This window comes from Macaca mulatta, chromosome 3, assembly GCF_049350105.2.
Source record: "Macaca mulatta isolate MMU2019108-1 chromosome 3, T2T-MMU8v2.0, whole genome shotgun sequence".
In the NCBI taxonomy this organism is placed as follows: Eukaryota; Metazoa; Chordata; class Mammalia; order Primates; family Cercopithecidae; genus Macaca; species Macaca mulatta.
This window is the reverse complement of record NC_133408.1, coordinates 91,826,820-91,838,916: the sequence shown is the minus strand read 5'-3', so window position 1 is coordinate 91,838,916 and position 12,097 is coordinate 91,826,820. Positions and strand designations below refer to the sequence as shown.

The following is a 12,097-nucleotide window of genomic DNA, read 5'->3' as shown; positions in this document are numbered from 1 at the left end:
GTGGATATCTTATTTGACCCTAATTAGTAGACACCCTTATTTTCTAGTGCAGGTTACAGAGGTACATAACAAAGTGAAAAGTACCAGATGAGGGTTCATCCAGTTTTTCTGAACATCAGCTATAGTCCCAGAATCTGTGGGGGTGATTTCTTCTCACTTCCAACACTGCTCCACCCCGCCTCCAGCATATACTCCCCCCGAAGCAATTAGACTTTCATGCTGTGGCTGACACACAAAATCCAGGGCTCCCCAAAGCTCGGGGGTGAATGACTGACACTGTATCCATTAACACTCCTCACACTCTTGAACACATAAAGGAAGATAATAGGACCTATCTCAGAATGAAGAGAAAGATTGAAGGTGATAGAACACAGTCTTATTTTTCACTTATACCTCTGGTTAGTTAGACTGGAAGATAGATTCAATTTTCTTGTCATAGAGAAAAAATTTATTATCTCTCTGTGTGGTTGAGTGAGTCCCAGGACGGGAAAGCCACAGGCTCATTACGGCCACTAAAGCCACAGTGACCCGCCAGGTCTGTCTTCTGCACAGGCTCCTGTATCTTCACATTTTAAATGAATCCCAAGCCCTCGGCTTTTGTCCTTGCTTTCATTTTATGGGTCCAACACTGAGCTCCCATTTTCCCCCAAGTTCCTACTTCTACCCACAGAGGCTTTGTTCCATTTTGTGTGTGTGTGTGTGTGTGTGTGTGTGTGTGTGTGTGTGTATACTTTTTGTCATTTGCTCCCTTCCTGAATGTGTCTCAGCTGCACTGACTGATGTTTTCCTTCTCCACTCCCCACCCTGGGTTCTCCACATGCTCTTCTGGCTTGGCTCTTCCCCTTTGGGGGCTGCCACTGAGTCATGACCTTCCGTCTCCCCACCTTCTGCCAGGGCCCAGTGTCTGGCTGCTTTTGCCTTGGTGCCTGGTGCCATCTTGTCTCTATGTTGGAACTGGGGCCTCATAGTGAAACTTAGGTAGCCTGGCTGGGGCCCTGCCACCCTTCTGGGCCCTAGTGTGTCCCCTCCCACTGAGGGGCAGCATCTCTCTGCAGCCTGATAGGAGGTGGCACCTCATGCCTGATCGTGCACTCTCCCCTCCCCACCTTCAGGCCCAGATTGCTTTGATATCCAGAGAGGCCGGAGTTTGTCCTGCTCCTGTGACACTGGGAACTTCATTGTTGACTCCGCCTTGGGGATGAAGGCCCGCCTTGGCTTTGCTCCACCCTGCCTGACGCCCTCTCCTGCTGTCCTGCTGATGGCCAGCACAGTTCCCAATGAGACCCTGAGGGGTACCCCCCTTCTGCACCTCCTCAGTCCCTCTCCCTTTCCCTCTGGAGTCTCCTGGCTCCACCTCCAGCTGGACCTGATTGAGAAAGGGAACATCCTCAGTGTAGGTGGCTAGGTCTGCTCAACAGGATGAAGGCACATTAGGTACATTTAGAAGAACCTGGGAAAGTTGTAATGAGTCAGTGTCCCTCCTCTCTGGTGTGTCTGCCTGTTAGAGGGTAGGGACTCTGGGGCTGGTCATGTGGAAGATTGGCTAGAGGTGCTTGTGATGGACTTATGGTTTCGAGGAAGGGAAGAGGGAAATGGTTCTTACACTGTCTGCTTTATTGGCAACATCAGTTGGTCCCCCACTCTTTCTTTTTAAGCTTTGGCTTTGATCTTTGTTGCTTTAATGTAATTTTGGCCTATTGATCCTACCTCTATGGGGTGCATGAAGAGAGGTTGTGTCTGTGACTCCCTGGTTAGAAAGTCCATCTGGATAGGAAAGCTGATCAAGAGAGCCCAGGGGCAGGCCAGGAGGACTGTCCCACAGTGGCCAGGAATCACCAGGGGCCGAGGAGCTCTGCCTATGTGTATCTGTGTGTCTTCATGTGTGTCTGTGTATGTGTGTTTCTGTGTCTGTGTCTCTCTGTGTTTTTGTGTGTTTCTGTGTCTGTGTGTGTGTATGTGTCTGCGTGTGTCTGTGTCTCTGTGTGTGTGTGCGTGTGTGTGTGTGTGTGCCTGTGTGTGTGTTGTGGGGAGCCAGTGGGCTGTCCCAGTGTTTGCCATAAGCTCCTCTGAAGATCAAAGGCCTGTTCTTCTCCAGCTGGCTAAGTGTCGGCTTGTGTCTTCGTAATCTGTAACTTCTTTAGGGCAGGGTCTCTGGTAACTATTTAATTCTGGAAACATAACTGAAATCTTAGGTACCATAGAAACCTAGAACCAACAAAGATCAGTCTTTGAAATGAAATGCCATGTAAATGTATTAAAACCACATTCATTCAGATGGAGGGAAAGCGCATGATAAAATAGAAACACCAAGGTATTTTAAAAAGGCATTTGGTTTCAAGTTTAAGAGTAATTGGGGCAAGATGAAGTTGCTGTTTTGTGGCAGAAGCTCTTCAAGGCAGGCCCACTAGCAGATGAATTTGCAGCCAGGAGTCCCTGGCTTCCTCCCTATCGTCTAACCCTTGGGATGGCCCCAGAAGGCCTGTGACTTGCCCATCCTCATGGGCACTCAGCACGTTCGCTATCAGGGTCCATGTGCTGCGTTCCTCAGCGGAGCTGTCTTTTCTCTCTCATTTGAGGACACAGACTGCATCTTATGTCATCTTTACTCAAAAGCACAGAATAGGAATCTCAGAGATATTTCTGGAATGATCGCCTTCCTTACGGACCATGGCTGAGAGGACTTGTGACCGGCCAAGCTTGACTTTTCTCGAAAGACCCATGCCAGTAGAATCCCAGTGTGTGAGGCTTGCTGTCTGGTAATTCCTCACGAAGACAATAAACTCCCACCAGGAATTTTAGTGACTAGGAGAGACTGTGGGATGCCCCAGCCCTCGGCAGCCAGTGACAGACTGGGTAGTGAGTCACAAATCTGGCTGAGAAGGAGGGATGCCAGGAGGGATTGGTCCCCCCCGCCTCCCTGGCAGGAGTGAGACAGCCACCTGCTCTTGTTCTGGGCCCCTGTGACCTGCTGAGTGGTGCTGTGGCATTTAACCCTGCCTTCACTGGTTGCTCAGGCTGAGTTCCTGCCCATCCTTCTGAGGGGAAAGGAGGCAGCAGGGACTGTGTCACTGACCAGGGGGTCTCCTACCATGCCTCTGTTTCCTGAACGCTTTCTTAATTTTTAAGAAGTGGCCCAAGTCAAGTCTAGACACTATGTTCACCACATTTCTAGGCCCAAATAAATGGAACTCATCCCCTTCCCCCCTACTTTTTTTTCTTTGCACAGCACCCTTAGCACAACCCTTAACGTGGTGCCCAGGAATCAGACTTAAGTGTCCAGCTGCTGACTAAGATGAGATCTATGGTGGCCTAGGCAGAGCAACCAAACCCTGAGGCCGGCCCAGCACGAACCCTGCTTCACTGCTGGCTCAAGATCCAAAGACGGGGTTTGGGGTGAGAGCAGAAGAGAGACAGCGCAAGAGCAATAAATAAAATTACTGTAGTTAATGAAAGCATCTATCTCACAGAGTCGTTTTAAGAATCACACCTTCTCGGCCAGGCACAGTGGCTCATGCCTGTAATCCCAGCACTTTGGGAGTCCGAGGCAGGTGGATCACCTGAGATCAGGAGATCGAGACCAGCCTGGCCAACATGTGAAATCCCATCTCTACTAAAAGTACAAAAAATTAGCCTGGTGTGTTGGCGGGCGCCTGTAATCCCAGCTACTCCGGGGGCTGAGGCAGGAGAATTGCTTGAAGCTGGGAGGCGGAGGTTGCAGTGAGCTATGATTGCGCCGCTGCACTCCAGCCTTGGTGACATAGTAAGACTTCATCTCAAAAGAAAAAAAAAGAATCACACCTTCCTAATGTGGCCCCCTCTAGAAGTCTATCATCTTGTGTGAGTTACGAGTCCTGTCAAAGGAGGCCTGGGGATACTGGACAAATCCCATCTACTTCCCCAGCCTTTCTAGGAAGGACCCTGATGCTTCGTTGAGAAATTTATAATTTATTTCCCATGGCAACCAGGCAGCAGAGATAATTTAGGATGTGAATAATTACTTATCAGCATCAAACAAATTTTAGATGGTTTTAGCTTTCTCCTTGATTGGATTTTTTTTTTTTTCAAAACTACTGATGTTTCTATAGAACAAACTTGTTCTATCTTTTTCTTCTTCCCATTTGTGCTGTGACATGCTAGGGTGTGATTAGCAGCCAGAAAGAGTCCACTTGAGAAGGACAAGGCAAAGTCTAGAGCAGTCTCTCAACCTTGTGTGACAGTCTTGATTTTGGGGTGCTGTCTCGTGCATTGTAGATGTTTAGCAAACCCCCTGGCCTCTGTTTGCTAGATGTTAGTTGCACCCCTCTTCTTCTGAGACCGAGTTTCACTCTTGTTGCCCAGGCTAGAGTACAATGGCGCGATCTCAGCTCACTACAACCTCCCCCTCCTGGGTTCAAGCGATTCTCTTGCCTCAGTCTCCCAAGTAGCTTAGACTACAGGCACCTGCCACCATGCCCGGCTAATTTTTTTGTACTTTTAGTAGAGACAGGGTTTCACCATGTTGGCCAGGCTGGCCTTGAACTCCTGACCTCAGGTGATCCGCCCACCTCGGTCTCCCAAAGTGCTGGGATTACAGGCATGAGTCACTTTACCCAGCCTAGTTGCACCCCTCTTCTATCTCCAGATGTGATAAAAGCAGGGTGGGGGTGAGTGGGTTGCCCCCAGTTGAGAACCACTGGCCTAGAGAATCCACAGAAGTGGACAAATCCCCCAATCATCCTTTTTTCTTCCCTCAGTCCTTTCCAAATTGCATGGAGTCATTCTTACATACCATTCTTACATTCTTTTTTTTTTAGACAGGTTTTGTTCGTTGGTTGGTTGGTTTGTTTTTTACTCTTGTCACCAAGGCTGGAGTGCAATGGTGCAATCTCGGCTCACTGCAACCTCCACCTCCTGGGTTCAAGCGATTCTCCTGCTTCAGTCTCCTGAGTAACTGGGATCACAGGCGTGTGCCACCACGCCCTGCTAATTTTTGTATTTTTAGAAGAGACGAGGTTTCACTATGTTGGCCAGGCTTGACTTGAACTCTTGACCTCAGTTGATCCACCCGCCTCGACCTCCCAAATTGCTAAGATTACAGGCATACCACCGTGCCTGGCCTCATTCTTATATTCTTACACACATTTTTCCTTCCTCCAGTCCTTTCCAAATTGCATGGAGTCATTCTTACATTTGATCTCATATTTATGAAACCAAACATGTCTCATAAATCAAGTGAATTGCATGGCATATCCGAAAGAATTTATGGAGGTGGCGTAACCAGAGTTCGTGGAAAGAGAATGGGATTTGAAATCAGAAAAATGGAAGTCAAGTCACTATTACTGTGATGGAGTAAACTGGGAACAAATTTCCCTGCCCCCAGCTTCTCTTTCCAAAGCATTTCTTAGTGTCGGAGAGACATTTGGAAATCTGAAAGAATCAGTTGAGGGCAGATGTACAATTTTCATATCCCGTGGTTCAAAGAGACATTCTTAGCCCAGGTTGGTGTCCTTTATACATGCAAAGCAGCCCAGAATGGAGTGAAGTTCCATGCGTGATCATGCTATTTCTAAGGGGGCGTGGTCAAAGTTGCATGAACAGGAAGAATATGCTCTACTTAGGTGAGGCTGGACAGTGTTTTGCTTGGATAGTAATATTTGTGATACGTGAGTAATTCAAGAGAAAAATGGTTTCATCCTTATTGGTGGAGAATCTGGGATGTGGGTGTCCGCTATTGTCCCTCCAATTAAGAGACCAGAGCTCTTTGAGAGCTAGCTAAAGGACCCTTACTCTTTTCCCAGGTGGGGAGAGGCAGAATTTCCTGAGGGAGAAGTAGGGGGGTTGTCTTAGACAGGGACTGCAGGAAGAGGACAAGGGAAGACTGGAAAGATATACACAAATATGCAAGAAAAGGCTCTTGATGGCCTGAAATGGGAAATCTTGCTCTCCACCTGCCCCCTCTAAGGAGGGCGTGAAGGAATGAGTTTCAGGTCTTCTTTGAATTTCTCACCTGACTCCTGAGAAGGTGCTTGGACTGCCAGCTCCGTTTAGTGGGTTGGGCTCAGGAGGTGAGTGGGGTAACACCAGGGAAAGGATAGCCCCTTCTTCATGATAGATTGGTGCAGGTGCTGTCAATATGGGGCTGACAGGAGGGTACCCAGGCCTCTTCTTATAGATGCTCATCAGGGAAGACTTAGGCCAGCTCCCTGTTCCTCTTCCTTGTTCAATTTTCTTCCTATGGCACTTATCACCTTCTGACATACTTTTGAGTCATTCTCTCACTGTAATATAAGCTTTCTGTGGGCAGGGACTTAGGACTATTGTGTTTTCTGCTGGTTACCCTGTGCCTAGAACAGTACATTCTCCTCTGAAATACAGAAAGCAGAGCCCTGCTACAACATATGCAGTGAACTCTGTGATATTTGGCAAGCTACCTAACCTCTCTGAGCGTTGGTTTTTTCATCTATAAAATGAAATGATTGTGGTTGATGAAAACATCTATCTGACAGGGTTAAGGATCACACTTCCTAATGTGAATTACTAGCACTTTTATGTTATTTGTATAGTATCAAGAATATTTGAGTTGCCATTAGAAAGCTCCAGGAACATTTTAAAGCCTTTCAGAGCTAAGGACCCCAAGAGAGAGTAGAAGCAGGAAACGAGCAGGCTGGAGGACCGTGCTCTAGAGAATTCTAACAGGCCACCAGGAGGCACTTACCACTGAGGTTCAGAGAAATCTCTGTCTTTGTCTCCTGTTTGGGCTTCCTCAGCTCATTTTACATTTCACCTTCTGTTAGAGGAGTTTCCTGGTTTGAGCGCTTACCTTTCGATGTGTCCTAATTCTTCGTGAATTACTTCTGCCCTTTCTGCCTTTGGATCTGATTCTGCTCACCTCTGGATAATGACCTTTAGATACTGCACATGGGAGCTCTGACCCATGTTCCATAATGGCATTTTAGGCACATTTCTATATGGTTTGAACCATATATACATTGAACTGTATATACATTGATGTTATTAAAGAGTAAAAGAATCTTCAAACTGATACCGAGAGGATGATATCTGTTGTGCAAATTATCCCAGAGAAAGGTTCCATCTGGTAAGCCATATAAAATAACATGGCTGCCATCGGGCAGGTGAGAATTTAGATGCTTCAGAGTCTGCATGACGTTGGAGTAGAGTTTCTCAGGAGTGGTCATGGCTGGGACTGGGTCACTCTTCCTGTTGGTGGAATAAATAGAAAATATATTGGTTGATTGTAAGGATAGATGCATGCAAGTTGCACGCAAATACAAGATGCCTCACACACACACACACACAGAGAGAGAGAGAGAGAGAGAGAATGTGGTGGTAATTGGAGCTATTTGTAAAATATTTCTGGATTTCCACCTTTCTGGCACATAGTCAGACTGGACTTATTGACTTCCTTGTGGTTGAGTGGACTATGTGACTATTTCTAACCAATGAGTGGTGAGCTGAAGTGACATGTGTGATATTTGGTGATGAGACACCTTTTAGAATGCTCTTTTTCTTTGCATGGGTATAGGCAATGTTCTAGATAGCTGCTTCACCAATCTGAGTCTCAGAACAGAGTCCCATGGTGATCTCTGATGGACAAGTAGTATGAGAGAGACGTAAACATTTGTTGCTTTATGCTACTAAGATTTTAGGGGCCGTTTGTTCCTTTGTTCCTGTAGCATAAACTCACTGGCCTGACTTACACAGTGTTGAAATGAAAGGGGTCTGGTATTGCTTATGATTTATTTGACACTTTGAGGTCTGTAATTTGGTCTTTAAAACTTTTCAAATGTATCACAGTTAGGAAACAGAATCTTACTGACCAAGTTATATGTCCACACTATAGCTTGCTTTTTATTCTTCAGTTTCTATGCTGGATTTGGACTTGCATGCATTTCCTGATGGATTTCTATTCCAGGCTATACCCTGCAACAACATTTCCAACCATCAATTCCAGCCTGCATTGCTGTCTTTATATAGTAGTGCTTGTGCTCTCTAGAGGGTATTTGATTTTTTAAATTATATTTTCTTATTTCATAAAAGTTAGTAAAATAAAAAAAGAAAGTGCTGAAAGTAATTATGAGAGACACAGTCCTAAAATCAAAGCATGTCAGACAGAGGTGAAGCTCCTAAGTGAGCTGAAAGTGATGAATCTTTGCCCTCAATCAGACATTTATTGAATTTAAGCTGACTTACTTATTTTCATTTGGTTTGGAAAAGAAGTAAGGAATGTACAAAATACTGCAAAGACATCATTTGAAGTTATGTTAAAATTGCACCCATTGGTTGATTTAAAGTTATGTTTAATTGGGTGCTATGCTCACCACCTGGGTGATGAGGTCATTTGTACTCCAAACCTCAGCATCATACACGATATCCGTGCAACAAATGGGCACATGTACCCCCGAATCTAAAATAAAAGTTGAAATTATTTAAGAAAGCTACGTTTAAAAGGCAAAGGGTGCTAAAGTATTTTTGGCATTAGTATATGTTTATTATTGTTCATTTCTTTGTACAACTGACTTTTGGACACACCTTCAGGAACACATCAAATTTGGATTAGGATCCTAAGCTGCATTAACTCGGGAGTAGAATACAGAATTTTCTAGGGTTTTCATCCACTCTTTAGGCTCTAACTCCCTGTCTTTTCCCTAAATGGAACAATGCTACAGTGTTACTTTCTCTTTTGCATACTTAAAATTCCAGTTTCCCCAGTGATCCTATAGTGGATTAAATAGTGTCCCTGAGAATGTGACATTACTTGAAAATAGGGTCTTTATGGTTGTCATTAGTTAAGATGAGGTCATGTTGGATTAGTGTGGGCCTTAAATTCAATGACTGAATCCTTATAAGAAGAGGAGAGGACACACAGACACACACCAGGAGGAAGGCCTTGTGAAGACAGAATCAGACACTGGGGTTACAGCTGCCACGAGTCAAAGAGTGCTGAGGATCGCTGGGAGCCACCAGAAGCAGAAAGACAAAAGGAAGGAGTTTTCCCTGGAGCTTTCAGAGGGAGTATAGCCCCGTGGACACCTTGATCTTGGACTTTCAGCATCCAGAACTGTGATGAAATACATGTCTGCGTTTTGAGTCATCCAGTTTTGGTACTTTGTTATGGCAGCTCTAGGGAACTTAAGACAGATTGTGAACCAGATAAAATAAGTCCATCACTCAGAGGCTGGGCCCGGGGCATAAGTGATATGGAAAGAGGGGACAGAAAGGAGCCCCCAGGGATCCATAATTCTCACTTTTAAGGGAGCTCATAAATGAATATCGGCACTGCCTTTTTGGAAGTCAGTTTTTCAAAATATATCCAAATTTGAAGTTGGCTTAACTTTTGACCTTGGAATTTCACTTTCGAGAAGTTATCCTATAGTAACATTTCCACAAATGTGCAAAAATGTGCATACAAATACTGCAATACTGCTTGGTGTAGTGTGTAACTGGAAAAAGACAGAAGCCTGAATACATAAATTAGGGTACACCTGTGCAATAGAACTCTATATAGCTGTTAAGAAGAATCAGATAACTAGATATCATTGGTTGCACAACATTGTGAACTGGGAATGCCCCTGAATTTTTGCTTTAGAATGGTTAGTCTTACATTATGTGAATTTCACCTGAATAAAAAAAAAGAAGTAATTTGTATGTATTAATATAGAAAGATGGCTAAAAAGTATTGCTGACTACAACAATACTTCTGGTGCTGTGGGGGTAGCCAGTAGGGTGGCAGTTGTGGTTGGTGTATGTGCTTCTAAACTATGTAATGGATCGCTAGAGTCTCCTAAGGGGGGAGAAAAAAAGATGTCTAATTTTACAAACTCTCAGGGTGTAGAACTGCATGCTAAATTCATGTTTTCCATTGTCAGGAAAAAATTACACTATTTTAAAAATAAAAATCTTCCTAGCCTGATAAAAAGCAGCTACAGCAATTTGCGACTAGGTTGCCTACCTACTAGAGCAGAAGCGTGGGGAGGGGCTTTGACTTGATTCCTATATGCATAGAAGCAGCACTGAAGAACCTGCCCAAAGTACTCAGGTTCTGTATTCACTGTGTGTTTGAAGTGTGACAACAAGGGTGAAATGAAAGGCAAGTCGGGTATCTATAGCCTTTCTTCTGTCATTGGTAAAGCTGGCACACACTGCCAATTCACTTTTGTCTTGCCACACTTTTTTTTTTTTTTTTTTTTTCTGCTGATACAGCCACGCTTTGGCACAAAGCAATTATGCTGAGCTAATGTTCTCCAACCACATAAGGGCAAGATGAGTTAAGATGGACAAAGTCTTCCCAAATCCCCATTAAATAATTATTTTTTTGGTTAGAGGCACAACCCTGATGCTAAATGAAGAATCTGAGCTAATTTGTACTTATGAAAGGGCACCCACAAATTAAGCAAGCATAATCAACATGGCTAGTTGCTAAGTGAAATAAAAATGGAAGCCTTGGTGTTGCTAATGAAACATTCTCCAGTTACCTTTGTTCCACCTTGTACAACTATAGAATTTACTTTTAATTTGCATAGCAAAATCAACCAACTCTTAGCTCAGGTAAGGGCAAGGGAGTCTATGTGACTCATGGGGCGATCACCCCTTCCAGATGCCATAGAAGGTGCCTTTTGACTTCTGTCCCTGAAAAGTTTTCCTTTCTTTTTTCTTTTCTTTTCTTTTCTTTTTTTTTTTTTTTTTTGAGATGGAGTCTCACTCTGTCACCCAGGGTGGAGTGCAGTGGCGCAATCTCGGCTCACTGCAACCTCTGCCTCCCAGGTTCAAGTGATTCTCCTGCCCCAGCCTCCCGAGTAGGTGGGACTACAGGTGCGCACCACTACACCCAGCTAATTTTTCTATTTTTAGTAGATACAGAGTTTCACCATGTTGACCAGGATGGTTTCAATCTTTTGGCCTCGTGATCTGCCTGCCTCAGCCTCCCAAAGTGCTGGGATTACAGGCATGAGCCACCGCGCCCGGCTCACTGAAAAGTTTTTAATGCCATTTTGATCTGTGTACTCTTTCTCCTCTGGTGATGTTTGGGGGAGACTTTGTGCTAGTATTCTGGAGACCAAAGAACCCTAGTGGTTGAGAACTATCTCCTAGGTCTCGTCTCTCTGGTGTCTGCCAAAGGACGAATAGGCTGGGCTGAAGGTATCTAACCCTTTCAACCCAGGTGTCCCAGGCACCTGCCACCTCGGATTTGTCTGCCCACCCCAGGGTCCCAGCGCCCCTTCTCACACACCAGCGAGCTCACCCCAGACACTCAGATGGATAGGTGAGAGATCGAGAGTGCTCAGCTAACAAAGAAGATGTGAAAACCAGCCTGGGGCACAGTGGCCACACTGGGGAAAATAATGAGAGAGAAATTTGTGCTCACTGACATGCTCTCACACATGTCAGGAGCACATGGCCAGGCTTGGAACAGATGAACACCCTCACTCCTGAGTGTGACTCTGAAGCCTGTCCTGCCCTAATGAATTGTGTCTGATCAGGCAAAATAAGCCTGATCATTTCATTACCCTGGCAGGTAAGCCAGCCAGATTTCACCTGGCCGGTGCCAGAGAGAGGTGTCCCTTCTCAAGGAATAAACTGATCAGTATGCGCAGAAAACCAGTTTCCTGGAGCCACAGCTAAAGCCCAGGTCACTGTAGTGGTCAAGTGCTCACACCTTACTCACAGCTAGCATTTGTGTTTTTGAAACACCCAGGTAAGAGAGTTAGACCTTTTCTTCATGCCAGCCAGTTACAATCACATTGTTGGGCTCTCATCCAATCCCCTTGAAGAGATATCTTTTTTTTTTTTTTTAAATAGAGACAGGGTCTTGCTCTATCACCCAGGCTGGAGGGCGGTGGTATGATCATAGTTCACTGCAGGGTTGAACTCCTGGGCTCAAACTATCCTCCCACTTTAGCCTCCTGAGTAGCTGGGGAGAAGGGGCATCTCGATACAGACTGGGAATGGGATGAGGCCTCCCATATTACCCCATGCATAGAGATACATTAAACGTCCCTTAAAAGTGGGCGTGGCCTGGAACATGCTGGCTGGTTGGAACCTCCTTATCATTCCCTTTGCTACCTATGTCTCTCACTGAGGAGTCTGGGAGAGAGAATTC

At 45.2% G+C, this 12,097-nt stretch overlaps 1 protein-coding gene across 2 annotated transcripts in view; it reads right to left on the bottom strand.

Annotated features, from left to right (window-relative positions):
- The window catches only part of AOAH (acyloxyacyl hydrolase), a 196,671-nt gene that overhangs the window by 19,297 nt on the left and 165,277 nt on the right, over positions 1 to 12,097 (bottom strand). For both annotated transcript variants that reach the window (XM_001102698.5, XM_077996935.1), the window contains exon 16: positions 7,025 to 7,197. In XM_001102698.5, the coding sequence (XP_001102698.4) occupies positions 7,025 to 7,197 (173 nt within the window). The remainder of the gene's footprint in view (positions 1 to 7,024; positions 7,198 to 12,097) is intronic.